Source organism: Anopheles nili, chromosome 2, assembly GCF_943737925.1.
Source record: "Anopheles nili chromosome 2, idAnoNiliSN_F5_01, whole genome shotgun sequence".
Taxonomy (NCBI): Eukaryota; Metazoa; Arthropoda; class Insecta; order Diptera; family Culicidae; genus Anopheles; species Anopheles nili.
The window spans coordinates 24,021,366-24,040,090 of record NC_071291.1 but is presented as its reverse complement, the minus strand read 5'-3'; the positions used below and the strand labels follow the sequence as shown (position 1 = coordinate 24,040,090).

General features: G+C 37.8%; 1 protein-coding gene across 1 annotated transcript; it reads right to left on the bottom strand.

Annotated features, from left to right (window-relative positions):
* Positions 1 to 2,470: 2,470 nt before the first annotated feature.
* On the bottom strand, positions 2,471 to 18,399 carry LOC128721418 (peripheral plasma membrane protein CASK). Its single transcript, XM_053815170.1, has 11 exons — positions 18,362 to 18,399; positions 11,611 to 11,806; positions 11,311 to 11,544; positions 11,008 to 11,032; positions 10,553 to 10,665; positions 10,339 to 10,477; positions 9,055 to 9,108; positions 7,373 to 7,495; positions 7,146 to 7,268; positions 6,710 to 6,993; positions 2,471 to 6,458 (listed from the first exon to the last, which is right to left on the bottom strand). The coding sequence occupies exons 1-11, from the start codon at positions 18,397 to 18,399 to the stop codon at positions 6,279 to 6,281; spliced, it is 1,509 nt and encodes a 502-aa protein (XP_053671145.1). The 3' UTR covers positions 2,471 to 6,278.
* Positions 18,400 to 18,725: the final 326 nt, after the last annotated feature.

The window sequence follows — 18,725 nt, the reverse complement described above, 5'->3', positions numbered from 1 at the left end:
TTCCATCTGACTCGCGCGCTGATAAAAGGGCTCCCGGTTTGCCGAAGTCCTTATCAGGTGCTTCACGATCGATAGGCACAATCAACGCAGCAAATGGTGCGTCTCGTGTTTGGCACGGTTTCCGTATCACAGGTCCTGCACGCACACGCGAGCACAACGGAAAAAACGATGGCCGCAACGGTGCGCAACGTGCTCGGTGTGCGTGGAGGTCTATTTGTGTGTTTTGGTTGCGAACCGCGCTCGGGAGCCTGAAAAACCTAGCCGTGAGTAGTGGAGGTGGTGGTTTGGCGTCCGTTTCCGCTATAATGTGCTTTGCACCGTGGGCATCCACGCTAGCGTAACGAGCTGCCCGCGACTGCCTTCGTGGTTTGGCACGCACGCCATCTCGGGACGCATGGCACTGAAATTGATACATTCGATTTTGGTCCACGTTCTGCGCTGGCCTTCGCGGAGGTTGGAAAACGGACGTTCCCGGCAGGAAGCGCAGGCGGAAATTGTGTTTCGATGGTAATAAGACTCGAACCGGTTCGTGCCAAGGTGGTAAAGGAGCAACTGAACCCAGCGAGAGCCTTTGCTGGGCAACTGAACTGCCCACTTTGCTGGTCGGTTCTCGCAAAGCAGCAAAGCAACATTTTTCAGGACTTATTTTCCGTTCATCATTAGCGGTCCGGTCTTATCGGGAGCGCTGAGCTGAGCTGGGTGAAAGGCGTTCGAGTAAGGCTTTTCGGTTTGCATGGCATCGCAAAAATGTGCCTTTGATGCTGCTTACCTACGTTTTACCTTACGGTACACGTCCAGCGGCATCCCAAAGGGTTTCTAAATTCCCGCTGGAAAACGACCCTCTCACCACCGTGCGCACCCGTGAAGGGTCATTCATAAATGCTAACGAGATACCACCGGCAGACGGACCGGATGTGCCAGCGTGCGTGCCTTTTTCTGCTTCGGCCGAATACCGAACGAATCAATACCTGAGCGGAGCGTGTGAACAATGGGGCGCAATTTTTCCCATCGCCGGTGGATGTGCTTTTTTTGTTTGTCTTTCTCCTCCTGGAACGGCAAGCTTGGCGGGAAGAAAAAGATTAATGTTGCGGGTCCGACATTTTGGTCGCCTCGGGTGAGGCAAAAAAAAAGCGGACTCCATCGGGCGGACCCTTCAGAGTGCTCGGTTTGCTTGGCAAACATTCACGAGACACTGACCGAAATGAAGTGACGGTTGTTGCAAGCAACAATAAAGCTTCGCAGCTAGTTCATGGTTCGAATAAACGGGAAAGCCATTTCCAACGGGAGCAGTCATGCAGAATAGTAGAAGGTATGGCAAAGGATGAAAAACACACATTTATCAGACACAACGAGTCTTGTTAAAGGATGAAAAATCCCAGCAAAGCGGATAAGTGCATACGCATTGCATTTATGCTTCGTTTTTCTTCTTCTTCTCAAAGGTATAGCATACCTCGGGCATACTATCTCGGCACGATCGTGGATAAGCGGCACGAAATTACACCGTTACCACGGGAAAACGCTGTCAGCAGCAAAGATCTGCCGCAACTATGCAACCAAAATGGATGTGCTCTTTGGCCCGGGGCCGTTTTAATTTTCTTTTCCCGACGTAACCCACCAGCATGCGCTACGTGTAGCGCATCTTTGCACGTTTGCTATTTTTGCTCCTACGACGGGTTCGGCCCAGCCCGTCAGCTCGATAGGAAGAGGCATCGATGGTACGCACGCTTGGCCAAGGATTGCGCTCTAATTACGGCGGTCGACGCTCGGCAAACAAGAGCTGCAGGCGGCTGCGTTACTTTGCCCTTTCACCTGCCCCAGCGCAGCCTCTTTGCAGGGCCGTTTCGGGCCAATTTGTCGGGTTGGCTGAGCGCGATACACCGGCGCTTGGTCGGATATGAATATTCATGAAACGTTAACACCACACCAGCCCGCAGAATAAACAATCTTCGATCGGCTCGTCCGACGGGCTTTGGGCGGGCCAATGGACGGAGGAATAGGTCCGACGACCCTTTGCCAGGCTCGCTTACTGCACGATCGATTGTGCAAATTGCACCGAGCTAAGCGCTGCGGTTATGCCTCATGTCGGGCAACATATGCAAAGAATTGTGTGGTCGGCCACGCCACGGTGCAGTAATATATATATTTATATACACGTACACCCTCCCGACGGCATCCGTGTAGCACGATCGTGTCGGTTTGCATCAACGCAGCTCGTCAGACGACAGGGACGAGATTTGCGCTCCAGCGGTGGCATCCCTAAGGCTACCAATATGATTAATTTGTGCATACTTTTCATGCACACGATATACCCGAACGTTCGTGATGTGGAACACTGCTAACGTTTGAGCCGTGAAAGGAAGCAGAATTCAACCAGACACTGCTGCAATACTATTAACGACCTTATTTCTTTCCTTCGTAAATCAATTCCTTACAATCGATAAAAAAAATATATGAATAGAAAGACGGGTAATTAATTTTTTTATATTAACGTCACTTTTATTAGAATTTTTTCATCCAAAACAAAATAAACTAGTAAAATAATACTTTTACAGTAGAGAGTTCCGAGCTTCACACGATTAACTTCTCGTTTGCTTTACTGCGTCGCTTTTCATCGGTTTGTTTTATTTATGTTTTGTTTGCTAGCTTGTTCGCGTTTTCTGCGTTTACCGTACGGCTAAGGGGTTGGGTTTGCCGTATTTGTTTTCTTTTAACGCGCGCTTTACGTTAACAGTAACGGATTTTACTCGCTTCAAAGAGCTGCGTGTTTCAGAATCTTGCTTGGGAGTCAGCTGTGTACGGTAATGAATCTTTGCATCAATAAATTGCTGGAAGATTAGTTCGCTTGGTTTTATATCATTTTGGTTGTTTAACGATTAGATGAATGTTCGGCAAATGTTTGCTCTACCGTTTGTCTGCCTTGCATAGTTTGCATTTGCAACGTTTTCATTGAAATTCGTAGCGCCCCCATCACTGCTTCTATAAACGTTAGGTATGAATTTAAGGTTCGTTTTGTCATTTATTTCGAAATTATTGTATTTTATTCTTTTAAGGGTTTTGCTTTTAACGTCAATTCGTAAGAATTTGTATCCGAGTCGGCAGCTCTGCCACTTCGCATCGATCAGATATTGTTTTAAAACTTCTCTTTATTGTATACAAGTTTCTCGAGGAAGGTTACTGCCATCATGTACTGGATATTAGTGGTTTCTTTTAAAGAAACTATTTTTTCCAATTTTTAGTTCTTTTCTACTTTGTTTGTCTGTTCAGATCTCACTGCACCGTGCCCATTTGTATTAAATGCAGCTATACTTTTTTTTTCTTTTATGAGAGTGGTTTTGTATTGTAATTTGCTAATTTGTTGCACTTTTTGTCTACTATTTTGTTATGAAACGCCAGGAAAAGAAAACTAGGTATAATATTTTTGATTTCATAAACATGCGTGTGCAGTTTTTCAAAGTATGTTTTTTTTTCATAAATATAGTTTTTTTTTGTTTGATACAAGTTTCATTTCTGTATTATAATTGCTTTCGTGGTTGTGGACTCTAGTATAGAGGATTTATTTGCTGATTGCATTTATGTGCACATCGGTTTTATGGAGGATTTGCAGTGTGTAGCATATCGGAGTCCACTCGGGCTACGGCAGGACGAATATATCGCCAAAAGTCCATGAAGCCTTGCTTGAGGGTGTCTTTGCTTTGCACTTTCGTCACCGACATGCGGCAATGGAGTACGTGTGATAGCGTGCCGAATTTGCCACTATGAGTAATATGACTGATTTTCCTCTAAAACATGTAGGCGACCAAATGTTAACGGCCCAAAATGTACGTCGTTAGGTTTCTATAAAGTACTTGGGGTATATAAATTTGGATAGACCTTCGCGCTGCGTTTCTCTACGCCGCGAACCAACGTTTGAATATGGTTTACTGGGAAAAGGTTTTTCTTAAGACTGTTTCGAAATCCATAGTTTTCCATACACCCATAAAGAGAAGCTCCTCGGTTTCAATGCAGCAGCTCAACCATAATGTCGTAGCCGGTGTACAACGTCAGTTTACATTCCGATTGTTTTACGTTCCATTCCGATGCAATTATGGATAGATGAAAGTTTAAAATTATAAACAGATTGCGTGTCATCGATTCATCGTACTCCTAGTTTGGGTTTTAGTTTAAAATGTTTGGGTTCAAGTCAACATCCATACAATTAGTATAAATGAATTTGAATAAAGAAATAGCTACTATCCGGTTCACACGAAAGTTAGAACGCACAGTGCGTCTTTAACAGACGGGATGGTTGAATAAACGTGAAATCGCAAACAATTTGTGTTCACATTTTGTGCTTTCATCATAGTCTCGCCTAATCCATCAGACAAGTGATTTGTATATGTTATGATGTTTGTGCTATTGTTTTGTATCCTGACACCATCTGATACACATCTAGCAGCAACTAATGAGTTTTCGTAACAGAAAAAGGTCAACCCTTTGAATGATAATGATTTTCTTGCTTCCTCAATGAAATGCGCTTGACGACACTTATTTGCAAACGAGTTAGTTTATACGAGAAAACAATTTGCGTGTGATGTGTTCCTTCACTTCTCGCGTAATGCTTGGAACGGTTTGCTAATGAAGGGCTTGTTACATAGCTCTTCGTAGTTGCTTTTTTTTGTCTTCTTCTTCGGATTTGTTGAGTTTATCATCTATAGGTGAACGATTTTCAACAAACTATCGCCTGACATACTCTTATATAATTTTTGTTCAGTTGATTTCATCCATCGAAATGGGTGGATATACGAAGCCAACACTTATTTGATATGCAGCATTTGTGCATATTTGATGGCTTGCAAGTATTGCTTCCGACCAGAAGCAGTGGCACTCACCCATCATTATGTTGGCTTTTCTTGCGTTTTTCCATTTTCACAACTGCTCCTGCCTTTCTGAGATAACATTAAACTTCTTGCTCAAAAATCCTAGTTCATCAAACTTTTCTTCTCAGCCTAGCCAAGAGAGTCAAAAGGTTGTTCATTTTCATTTCTTAGAATATGCCTCAAATTACTAGAAAACAAAACACATGAAAACACATCGTGACTTTTCTACATCCAATTTAAACGTAATTTTGTCTCACCTATTTGTTTTCACTTCACTTTTCTACTTTCGTTTGGTTTTGTGTTACTCTTTGAATTGCAATACTCATGATTTAACTTCTTTCGTCATTATTATTAGCATTATTATAATAATTATTATGAATTATGTTAACATTTGTTTTTCTTTTTTCATTTTCAGTTTATTTTGGTTAAGATTAAATCTAACTAATATTTTCTTCGCTTGTTTCTTCGTATTCCAGTAATCGTTTGAGTTTATTTGTTTGTTGGTTTGTTTGTTTGTTTGTTGCTTTTCGGTTTTGTAGCTTGGGATTTATATGCTTCTCTTTTTTTACGTAAGTTCTTTTAAAAAGAGTTCTAGTTAAGTTTGTCTTTAATTATTATCATTATAATAATGCTCCTTTGCTGTTTGTTTTGTGTGAATGTGTTCGTTTTCTATCACTTCGTTTGATTTTTTTTTTTGGTTTTGTTTTCATTTTCTGTCTAACACATTGTGGTAGGATCTTTTATCCAAAAACATTAGAACGGATAGCTAAACAATTGTTGTTGATTAGCAAACTCTGTCAGAATGTCGATAATTCCGAACCCAATTCAAAACTTTTCCATTTGAAATACATAAACAACAGATACATTGAAATATTGCATTTTTGTTTTCAAACTTAAATCAAATGTTTTATGCAACAAATGTTTGTTACATAAAATTGTTAGAGGCAGCTAATTTCATTTAAACAAAATTGAATCCTCAATTTCAATATGTTTTCAACGTGCTTAAACGTCGCATATCAGAACACCTTTTCAACATCAGGCATGGTATGGTTATGCATCTGTTGAAAAGTTGTGTTTGAAAATAAGTAGTTCGTACACGGTACTCGAAAACAACACTCACACCAATTTGATTTGATTCGTTCTAAATACTACGCATCATTCGATGCGGTTTAAACCACGCCCTGCCTATAAGAAATTAACACTAGCCAGGCCATAGACTGCGCATTTTGCCGATGTAAGACTGCTGCATGCGTATCATGTGCTAACGAAACATTTTACTGTCAATTCAGCTGCACACTTTCTTATACGGCGGTACAGTGAGGTACGCTAACACTTAAGCGTTCACTTAAGATCAAGTTCACAATCGCATTCACAATCGCACTCATCCTCCAAACAGGCTGGGCATTCTAGTTCACTATCTTGTCAGTATAACCAGGACACAGGGACCCATTGAGCGGTCGAATGCACTTTGTCTATAGCGTTCTCCAGCGTTGCTATCGTCTCACCGATGTCGTTGTTAACGATGGTTAGATCGAAGAAGTGACCGTATGCCTGGCGAAGCATGTCAGACTCTTTGGCGAGACGCTCGAGACTACCGTCATACTATTGGACGCGTGCAAAAAAAATGTGGATTTAAGTTAAAGCAACAGGACTAATTTAATAATCACTGTTGGAACGTATATTCGGTGACATGTTCGACTGATCAATAAAAATAAATGTATACGATTGATGTAATTTCCCCAAGGGCAATGTGATACAAAACGAGGGCCTCTAGGATTTTGGTTTCATTTCTAATCAGTGACATTGGACAAATTGATAAATGAATATTTAATGCATAAAGTAAGTTTACTTACGTCAGCAATGTTTTGCAGCAGTGGAGCTGCAATGAACACAACGTACGGCGTAAATTCGGCTGTTCGAAGTATTTTTAAGGCCTGTGGTTCCACGTCCAGTATTGCCATCTTGCCGTCCGCATGGATGCGTCGTATCGTCTCCAGCTTGGTGCCGTACATTGCATCCTCGTGCGTACCATACTCGAGGTACTCGTTGGCCGAAATATCTGCCATCATCTCATCGTGTGATATGAAATAGTAGCTTCGCCCATTCTCCTCATCCGGCCGTGGTGGTCTGGTGGTATCTGTGAATGCAGATTAGCAGAAATGAAATAGATATTTGAATAAATTAATGAACAAAGAGCGCCATTACGGCAAGTGTTTCAGATATATTATAATCTTCTATAAAACATAACAAAAAATGTCATATACAGGAAAACTTCTTCTGAAAACTTACGTGGTATAGGATAAGCGTATTTATCCGGATATTTTGCGATGAGCGTATTTTTGATATGCCGTCTTCCTACGCCGTGCGCCCCGAGCAACACTAGAGTGCGCCTTTGGAATGCTGGATCACCAACTGCGAATAATATAAACCAACGAGCACGCGAGCTTCAATAATAACCGAACGAACCTATGCGCAATTCGACGTTTTTCAAGGAGCAACTATGCTAAATTACTTACTCGGTACTTTCACTACTTCTTCGTAGGTCACCAGATCCAGTTGATCGAAGACCGCATTGTGTTTCGCCAAATATTTGTCCCGACACTGTTTCTTTTTACGACTAAATATTGAGCAATTAACTACTTTGGTAGCCGGTGCAATTAATGCCCAGACGCAGATAAGTTATTCGATTGCACAATACCGAGAGCAAAGATGAAAAAACGATAAAAACTCGTTTGATTAGCAGTTGGATTAAAGTAATTTGAAAAGGGTTAGATAAAAGCGAAAATTCAATCAAATTTTACGAAACGGTGGATAAGGTGCCAAAATTGGAGTGTTTGGGAGGAGTGTAAATGTTGAGAATATTTTAGATTGTTCATTATAACTCTTTGCCAAGCGGTGCTCAGTGAATGAACATTAAATTGCTAACTCTACGTGTGACATTAAAATGTATCTTCAACATACACGAAAAATGAAATCAATAATATTCTACAGAATAGAACATTCAATACCTTCAGCTGCAGACGTTTTAACATAAAATTATTACATAAATGCGTATAATTCGCTTAAAAAGCCAACGACACTACTAGCAATAGATGTAGAAAAACATCATTTTGATTTCGTTCACTATTAAGAAGTCTATATAAAATGATTTGGCTCTGTAGAAATATAAAACGAAATCAAATGAAAAGACTTTCTCGCTAAAAGCTTTCTTCGAGCCATTGAATAACTTAAATGAGGCAAACCAATCGTGAGAAAAAATCTTGATTCTGATGGCACGTGAATCTTGAAAATTATGGCCAGACTCTTTCAAGGACCAATTTTCTACCAAGAAAAGCCTACAGTTTATTCTACGGTAAGTGCTTCTCAATTTTTTTCTTCGAATAGTTTCATCGCTGAACGTGCTCGAGTGTACTACAGAATCAGTACCTTTTCTTCTGATTGCTTCTTATTCTGCATTGTAAAACGTACGACTACCATTGCTTTATTGTCACGTTCGACATGAACTAGGTAGTAGTTATAATGGCACAGCTTTGAATAATGATTATGAATCCTTAAGCAAAAACCAAATCACATTTTTCCCAAAAAAATGTTCAAATAGTCTGTTCAAATAGCTTCAAAAGGTTTAAATAGTTGGTTAAAAAACTGGTTACGAAGAAAACGAAGATCGTATTTTGAATTCTGTTGAGATTTATTGAAGCTCCTCTTGGCATTTTATTTTAGGCAGCATTTAAAGCAAGCTTAGCATTTAATGATAATGAAAAAACTTAGATTAGCGCAACACAAAACAAGTATTTTCACAACATGAGCATAGTTTAATTCAAAGGTACGAAAGCATAATTTTCTGTAATTATCTAATGTAGCATGCACGACCAAATTAATATATACATTATACGATACAAATAAAACATATCCAAATGACTAACTAGTTTGAAAAATTCAAATATCATTTCATGGTGTTCGTGTACGTAAATAGAATAAACTACAATATTTATAATGTCATGTAATACCAGGACAAGCAAATGAAGTTAATTAAAAAGAATCATAAGCAAATACACAATAACAAAAAGAGCTTTGAAATGAATACTAAGCACAAGATATCATAAATAGCATATCGTTCACACTGAGCAATCAGTGATTGACGCTAATGCCATTGGGTAATGTTTGGTTTTGCAGATGTTATTGCAAGCTGAGCCTGTACCTGTGGGTCCTTCACATCCTTCGGCCTGTGCTGAACAACCGGGCCCTGCTTCTCCTGTCGATTCGCGTAGCACCAAGACGATGTTGATGTAAGTTATTTTCGAAAATAATTTAAACCACGTGTTATCCATATGACATTAAATATAAATAATCTTTGATTTACTATTTGAGCTAAGCATGTGCTCTGGCAATTATGTACGTTTAAGTTTGTTTTCGTATACACTGGACTTTGGAACGAACGATAAAAATACTTTAGCTTATATACAGGAAAATCGGATAGTAAGATATTGGACAGAATTAAACACGAATTTTAAATGACGGAAGAAAGTGTAGATTGCTAGACAGACTTAGCGAAGGGTATACACGATATTAGCGGCATAACAGATTATTCACGTACTATGTGTCCGTACGGGATTACAGGATATGAACGTACTAGATAAACAACAGACTAGAAATTGGAAGTTTCTTCAAAATTAACTATCACAAACGCATCTCATACTTGAGATGCAAATAACGGGGATGAGAGCACAAACAGAAAAACGGAAGTGGAAATGTAGTTTTAATTACAGACGTTTGCGAACATTATGATGGTCTACATTCAAGAGACACAAATAAACAATAGCATTCACACAATCAACAACACGTATAAATAGAGCATAGTGAACGTGATATCGGAATTCAGTCAGGACGTAAATAAAACAAAAAGGGATAATCGAGCTAGAAAATGTCATTCTTATTTTGACGAGTCAAAAACGATAACAAAGCAGAAAAGTACAGAAAACGATGGACACATATACACACATAGGTTAGAAAGAACAAGAAAAAAAAGATGTGAGCACATGGAGCCAGTGATATTGATGTAAGAATAGAGCTGTTCAAAAGATGCATGTAGTTGCACAGAACCCGATGTGATGTTACGTGTTATTGTAAGTGTACAAAATGCTGATAAACCTGTAGGATATTGATGTGTCTTCAGGTATGGAATACATATTTTTTCCACCAAACCCGGTAGTTTGTTTTTCTTACTATTAACATTTTGCAAAATCAATCTGAGGTTCATATAATTCTATCAATGTTTTCTATGATGCTAATGGTAACATGTATGTATCATTATTTCGAATCTCAAGCGTTACGGGTTTCGTTTATTTTGTTCAACGTAGCCAAACAATAGCCTTTGGCATTTGAAACATTAATCAACCAGCACAGTTCAGTCCTCAAACGTCCTCTTAAAAACTGTAGTCTACAGCGATCGTATGATAATACAGTAATCAGCTCAGGGACTTACCTTGTTCTTTGTGGGATTTGTCCGCCGATTGGCAAGCGATGCGCCATTCCTGAAGCTCTGGTGAGGGTATCAATCCGGCTGAACCTCCAGCAGCGTCATGCCTGGCCTGCCACCAATGATGATCGTCTTTGCTAATAATCTGCAACCGGAAAGAGCAATAGCAAAGCAACGGATAAAAAGGAGAGCTAAAAAAAGGGACAGATTTAACACTAACCTGTAGAATATCACCGACACGGAAAGCTATCCCTGCCTGCGCACAAGGTATCAGCTCATCGTCCAGCGGGTCATAGTCGAACTGAGCTCGTACGAAAATCTGATCAACCAGAATTGGGTAGAAGAAATGTTTGGATCGTTATGATTGAGTTTTTGGAATTCAGGCCAAACACGAAAGATGAATGTTGTCAAAAAAAAAACAAATAGAATATAATGAATGTTAACAATTTACCGAAGTAAAACGTTTGACAAAATAACGAATTAACAAATCGAAACACACATATTTAAAAGTTTTATGAAGAAAATGTATTAGTCTATGTATTTAGGAATCAAACAACCATGAATTTATATGTAAAGGAAAACCACTGCAACATGTACGCCAAACAGATGAAAATAAAAAATAACATAGAATGCAAAGTCACGAATGTGTCGTACCGACGAAAATACTTACTAAAACCGGTGCTGGTCTTATCCTGAATAGCTGCTCGCGAGTGCATTCATATTTCAGGGTAAGAGAAAAAAGGTACGATATTCAAAAATCTGTTTAGGATCAAATTGCTGAATTTTTAAATTTCAATATTTGCTATACACCATTTAGCGGTGTGCGCCTTGTACAAAAGGAGACTTAAACTAGAAACAACGGTTGCATAGCAGCCTTCAAAACGAAAAAAAAATCATTGGTCAGCTAGCTCGAGCTCAGAGCAATGCAAACTGTTGGATCAAATCAGCAACTAACGTAATATCACGTGCAGTACCTACCTCAACCGGCGGTGGGGCACTTCTATATGAAGGAACTATTTTAAAAGTAACAGAACCACGCGCGTCCCGCAGCAATCGCTGTAATTGACTGACTGTTTGATGCTGCACTGGCTGGCCGTTGATTTCCCGGATCTCGTCACCCACATGCAACGTGGCCTGTCGGTGGATCATGCCACCGTGCATGATCCTAGCCACGATGCACCGGCCGTCTTCGGTCATCTTCAACGTGATACCCTACCAAACGGAAGGAATTGCTATAGACCGAGCAGAATGGTCAGCGCGGAAGTCGCTTATATCTACCATCGGTTCGTCGGTGTTCTTCTGGAACTGCACCAGTCGGACGCGAGTGACGTGCTGTAGCTCTCCAGCATCACCATTGTCGATTTCATCGTTTCCCCCGTTCAGGTAGGGCGCGATCGGTGGAGGTGTTACACGAAGCGCTTCTTCGCCGTATACTTCCCTAGCTACCACGTCATGCGTGTGTAATAGAGCCTGTAAAATAGAACGGAAAGGTATTCATAACTATGCATTCTTGTTTGAATTGTGTAGACCAAAAGCTGCTCGATAGACGGTAACTGGTCAACGTAAACACGTAACTTGCATAGTCCGAATGTTCACATTGCCAGAAAAACAATAACGCTACTTATTAAATATTTTTATAAAAAATACGAACATCGCAGCATTTTATGAAATAAATGCTACGATATAACACGCGAAAGCTTACACATTACATTCAGTATGGCACTGTCTTCTCTATCTCTAGCAGGAATAGCAAACAGCCCAATCCAGTCGACATAACAAAACCAGAAGCAAATAGTAGTATTCTGCAGTGATTTCGATCTCCAATAGTTTCACAAGAGATTGTTGCTGTATAGATTATACGTCAATGCAGTATCGAGCTTTATCAGATAGTTGCTGTTGCAGCGGTTTCTGCATCGCATAGCAAATCTGCTCTGCTATTGATAAAAAAAACACTAGCTTAGACAGAAAAAATACTTCCACCTGAGTTTTCAGGTTGGAATGGTGGAAAGCATCGACAATAAAGATCCCAAGGATACGGTAAAAAACGAGAATAAAAATAACAAGAGTCAGTGAATGAAAAGCATTCCAATTCTGGTAAGACATCCGAAGGAAAGATAGCGACTTTATAACGAATACAACGGCCGTGGTGTGTACAGGAACGAACGCAAATCTAGCTGAACCTTTGGCAAAAAATGTCAGCCCAAACGAAGGGAAAGATACCAGGAAGAAATTTTATATGACTGACTAAACTTTCATTCGATCAAAATGCTCGGGCTCAGGCATGTTTGAAACTCCGATTACGAAAAGGACAGGAACAAAAAGTCAATTATACGCCCGTAAGTATTGAGGTCAAATTTTCAGTTGATTGAATTACGCGAGCAAATCAGAGTAACAATGATGAGAATGGATAAAAGCTATCAATAAGTTGGATTCAAACAGGAAGAGAAATAATTTTTATATTTTATTTTCACAGCATGAAAAAATATTTTTAGGAAAAAGGTTCACTGTTGTCTTTGATGAATATTATAAAGTAAAAAATGTAAATCTATTGTATTGCCTTTTCGATTTTGATTGAAAACATGCAACAACTTAATGTACAATAAACAATATGTATTGCCATTTATCTGTAAATATATATATGAGTAGAATATTGGTGGTTAGCAAATATTTGCATAAAGAGTTGATTAGTAGAGAAATAAAACAATATACAAAATTATTTATTAAGTTTTCGTGCGCAAAAGTTATCAGCATGATATATAAATAATAAAGGGAGAATTTGCATAAAGAGTGTGTGTCTTCTAGTTCTCAATGAGCCTAAATTCAAAAGACGGCAACATCTCCTTTCCAATGAAATTCTGTTCCATCTGCTACCCCTATTATTATTTAAAGAAGCACGTATGCTACATAGACGTAAGAAACTTCACTTTGCTTGCAATAGACCCGTTCTAAGCCATCATTTCTTGTTGGCAAAAATTTGCATTTCAGTAAAATTATTCCCGAACATCCGCCTACCAAGCGCACTTATCGTGGTAACACTCAGCGCTCAGCGTCGTTCGTGTAAAGACACATTCTATCGTCAGCATAAATCTAAATATAACGTTGCTGAATAACAAGAAGAAGCTTGCCTCGATTCAGCCCTAATCGATGCTGAGAAGATTACCTTCCTTACGGTGCGCCTGAGGCAAACCAACTTACAATATGTGTCGCAAGTTTTCTGCTTGCAACGCTGTCGATTATATCTTGGAAGGATACTGGATGTATTTGACAGTACATAGTTTCACTCACATCAAGCCTATCCGGTCGCAAATAATGACAGTTCAATACAAGACCCATGGAGAGAGTGAGTGTCTACGGTGCGTTGAATCTGACAAGACCATTATACAAATCCCACATGGCAAACCCATGGTTGACTGGTTTGATGGTCAAACAGTAACCACAAAGCAGCTGGTAGTCGACTTGAATTTAACATCCTATGAGGTAGAGCTGAAACCGAACTTCTAGTTAGTTTCGCAAACCAAAACACCCACTGGATTTAGGCTTCAACGTGTACAAGAGTCGCAAGCATAAGGCTAGCAAATCGTATTGAAATGATTTATGCAATGGATACAAGCCGCACTAGATGAACGCAAATGTAAACCGAGGGTGGCGGTATTTTGTCGCACCACCATAAATTTCAACACATGCCAAAAATTATACTGCAGCTTGACTGTTTTTTACTCCCTGGCAAGCTGTTGCTATCCTTAACCACAAGCGCTTTTTATAATAACGCTGTATTTTTTCTTTTCCTGTTCGTCCTAGACTGATTTACTGCTATAACGCATTTTCGTAATCCGACTTTTGGCTTTTAAAAGAAACGACCTGGATGACAGCCTAAAATAAAAGAAAAAAAAATCAGCTTGAAAATTTCATCCCACCCTCGGAAAGAATGGGTGATTGAAAAAGTTTTTTGTTCTGTATATACACACACCAAACATGCGGTTACAGCTTTACTACTGTTTTCGAAAGTTTTTTTTTTTAAATAATGATTAAAATGCACCGGATGCCGCCAAGAACAAAACTGGTTATCATCACATTACTTGACAATGATGGAAATTTTACCAATCGCAGTAAGTATATCCAATTAGCTTTGTTTACTATGCGCCTTCATTCTTCAAATCTCATTGTGGAAAAAAAGGCACCAGGCGTCTCCATGTTTTGAAAGAAAAAAGAATTTTTGTTATTTTACAATGAAATAATATTACATAATAAACAAAGTTTTTATATATATAGTACGTAAACTATTTCAAAATGTTGTATATTTCAGCAACAAACATGAATATATCATTTCATTTATCTCAGCGTATTATCTGCGAAGCAATAAATGTTGTGCATGTGGAACACACTGATTATCCTGTTGAACCCACTGATTTATGTCAAAACACGCATTTTGAATACTGTGTTAATGAAAATATAAATACTAGAGCACATAAATTAAACGAGCATAACAAGTAATTAGACGCAGACGAAATTATATCGTTGTTAAATAAAGGCATAGAGTTTTATAATGAGCTTTGGCTTGTATACTCAGAAATGTGTTGTTTAATATTCAATTTGAATTTAAATTTATCAGCTTTTTTAACCATCATAAATAAATAAAATAAAAAAATGGATAAATAAATAAGGATAACAAATTATTATTTTCTAATGAATATACCAACAGATCCACTAGATCTTGATCGGAAAACATCATTGAAAGGTACAACCTATTCGAAAACTCATTCTCAGCTAAGCTTAAGAGGTGTAAACAAGCCTGTGTGCTAACAAGGAAACTTTCTACGCCAAGGGTCGTTGGGATTCAGAAGTGTTCATGATCATAATTCTAATAACATTTCTGGTCTAGACTGGTGCTTGGTTGGTTGAAGAAGGCAAGATTGCCTAAAACCCTACTCTGCAGTAAACTAGGGTTAAAGTAAACGATAATGAGTGAAATTAATCAAACAAACTGGTAACGAGTGCCCAAGCATTACTTTTCTCTCAACTCTGTTGAACAACACATAGAACGCTCGAAGCAGAATAAAGTTACAACTAGAAGAGACTTTGGGAGACTTTGCGTTGCCATTTCGGTTCGGCGAGACATCTTTAAGCTCAAATTCTGCGATATACTATATTAGCTGTGGCTGTGTTCACAGGTGAATCTAACGTTTTAACCCAGGCTGTTCTGTAGCGGAACTTAATGGCCGATTAGTGCAATGTTCCAGCACAAGAAAAATGAGCAGAAATACCGGAAATGATAGATGCTTTGATACTTTCTAGATGTAGATGAAAGTCTTAATAGAAATTTTAATAATGATAAAACTCAGTAATAGTTGTTTGATTCTTATTAGGAAATGGTCAGTAGTTTACGCATGTATTCTCAAATATATTGTTGAAACTTCGTTGAGACATTGGACTAAATTAAAGTAAAAGATATGAAAATAAACCTTTTACTACAAATACTACAAACTACAAATAAACCTTTTGAATGTATGCAGCAAACTATAATGTATAACGTGATGTACAAGTGTGACATATGTATCAATACAAATAACAGTGAAATAACTACCCTACGGAAATAAAGGATTACGGAATTTCACTTGTCAAGCATTTTATCTTTTAAAATGGTACTTAATTATTTTGACATTTTCAGACATTTTGGAAAAAAGTGTGCTACGCAACAGAAAACCTGGACGATCATCACTATCGTCGAATTAAAAATGAACATAGATATTGCCGTCAACAATAATTAACCAAAAAAAAGCCTTCATGATTAACTTTTGATTATTATTCGATAACATGCAGAGAATGTGTTTCGATTCAATGGTTAATAAAAAAGGGAAAATAAAAACTGTATTTGTGGAAATATTGTACACACGAAAAACACTGAACCAAGAATAAAGAAAAGTCATAAAAATTGCACGAGTGAGCAAAATGATAAACTCAAAAAAAATCTATAATCCAATCAAAATGAAAACTGACTGCTTTTATGGATTTTTTGTAATTATCCACCATTTTCCTGCTATATTATGAATATATCGTAGCGATAATGGTGTTTTCCATGTCTTTGCGTACCCATTCACAAATGTATACAAAAGTAAATAAAATAAAAATTTTCAATTTTTTTTTCATCAAAAATACAGTAAACATTAAAGCACATAAAAAGTAAATGAAAATATACCAATGTTACATTTTAATGCAGGCTGCTAGGGTTTTATAACAAAATAATCATATTCAAGGTAGTTTATCGTTTATTTAGGCAGAGGAAAGATATCATATGAAAGTCTCTCAAAACGATCTGCTGTGTGATTCGTACCTATGTAGAAAAAGTCCGGCTTTCAGGAAATATTTACGAAAAATATGCAAACATTATGTTCTCTCCCACCGGGATTTTCTACCCTTAATATAGCTTCTAGATCCACGAAGGATAAAATATACTCTACCACACAAGCACAGTTGGCCACATTTTATGTACCCTCTTTGAATGGTGCTGATTACCACCTTCAAGTGTTGAGTATAAAAGGATCAAACGCACCTACTTGCACAAGTAAATGGTAGTCCATTCATCATTCGTGTATAGTCCCTTTACGCATATAAATAAAGATTAGGTTGTTGTAAATGTCGAAACTTTTGCCAACTTGAATCAATGGAAAGTTTTTCCACATGTCATCACAAAAGTTCTGTATGCTCTATTGGACGTTAGATATGTAACAATACTTCCTAACCAAGAAAATCCTTTTGGTATAAGCTTAAACACTTCTATAAAACCATGTTTCCGTTTACTAAAAGCCAGACACACTAGAAATAACTTAAATCGTACTTTTATTAAAAGGTTTGTAATGATCACCAATCTACCATATAAGTCTCATTTGTTATTTATAACATTCCATTAAATACGTATATCGGCAAAAAAATACGTATAAGCTTCTAGATATGCCTCATCTTTTAATATGAGCTTTATCTACGAAGAATGTAAAAAAAATGAACAGTAACGGATACGAATAATTTTAAACGAGCAAAACATTATGAGAGAGCAAGGAAAGTAAATTTCAACTCTTTGATGGCAAGTTGTATTGCGTGCCAAGATGAAAAAAAGTTATTACAACTTCCTATAAGGCGAAATGAATAATCACGAGCACCAGTAATTCAGGCGTAGAGGATGCTCTCGCAAAGGGTTCATTTGCAAAAGCAAGCAACATTTTACTACGAGTGAAATGTGTCGTGCTAATTTAGTCCATAAATATTTATGAGGGACGTTTAGGCTCATCGTACGCCACAGATTAAGACTTCATTTTCCATCAAACAAAATACTCAAAAGATCAACATTTACCAAAGAGTTGAAACCGAGCTTGGCCAGATAAAAAACGATGAAGATGAATACTTTGCTGCATAAAAAGGTGAGCTGCATTTCTCTCCAAGAATCTGCTGTTGAAAAGATCTCTCAGTTTTACCACATAATTTTTTTGTTGGTACTTTTACTTCTAGTACTTTTTACATTTCTGTAGTTCATGTCGTCAAACGCACAATAAATAGATCATTCCAAATGAATTCACTTCTTGAAATAAATGTAAATTGGAAGAATAATATTTTGTATTTAAAATAATCGTGACGAAATTTTAAAATATGTCTCTTCCGTTTGAAATAATCAAGTACGTATAAATCAATGCATCAAAATTAATTCAAATAAACGATGCGGGTGCTCGCATGAAAAGAAATACGTTTCATGATCATTGGCGGTTCACCATTTCTACCGCAGTAATATTCGCCTCATCATTGTGGAAAATTCGTTTTGAATATATCCATTTAAATTCAGCCAATACTCAGTTTAGAAGTCGCAGAATTATTTCATGGAACAAACAAACCGCAGAATAAAACAAACTCTTCAGAAAAAACTAAAATACGTAGTCGGTTAGATGACCATTTATATTAGTTGAGTGTTTAATAATGTATTAAATTGTGATGCATCTGCTAGTATTATGAAAATTAATCTCGCCATAATCTGTGAAAACAAATGTAGCTTACTTTGTTCAGCTTGATTGAAAATCCAAATATCATAATTCATCAAGTTGATTCATTTGCAGTCTTCACTTCTTCACGATGTTATCCATATTATAATCCACGAACCCTACCGTATCCTATATCCGCGAGTGAAACGGTTAGGTGTACCAGAAATAAAAACTTCTGAATAAAATCTCCGAATTGCCATCTCACACAAATCACTTTCGTGTTATTTACGCACAACCATTACCAGCACTCGTGCAATATTTTACGGATAACAAAAACGCTAAATACTTATAGGCTCATTTGGTAAAGCCACTTTTCATTAGTAAGATCAGTCGAACACTTACACTAGCATCACATATTAGATAGATTATTTGTAA

Excerpts from the sequence above, each read along its gene's own strand:
- LOC128721418 (XM_053815170.1), bottom strand. The coding sequence starts at position 18,399 with ATGATATTTGGATTTTCAATCAAGCTGAACAAAGTAAG. Across the intron at positions 7,496-9,054 it reads AGGATGTGAAGGACCCACAG|TAGTTAATTGCTCAATATTT; the intron begins GTACAGGCTCAG and ends CGGCTACCAAAG. Across the intron at positions 7,269-7,372 it reads AGAAGTAGTGAAAGTACCGA|TTGGTGATCCAGCATTCCAA; the intron begins GTAAGTAATTTA and ends TATTATTCGCAG.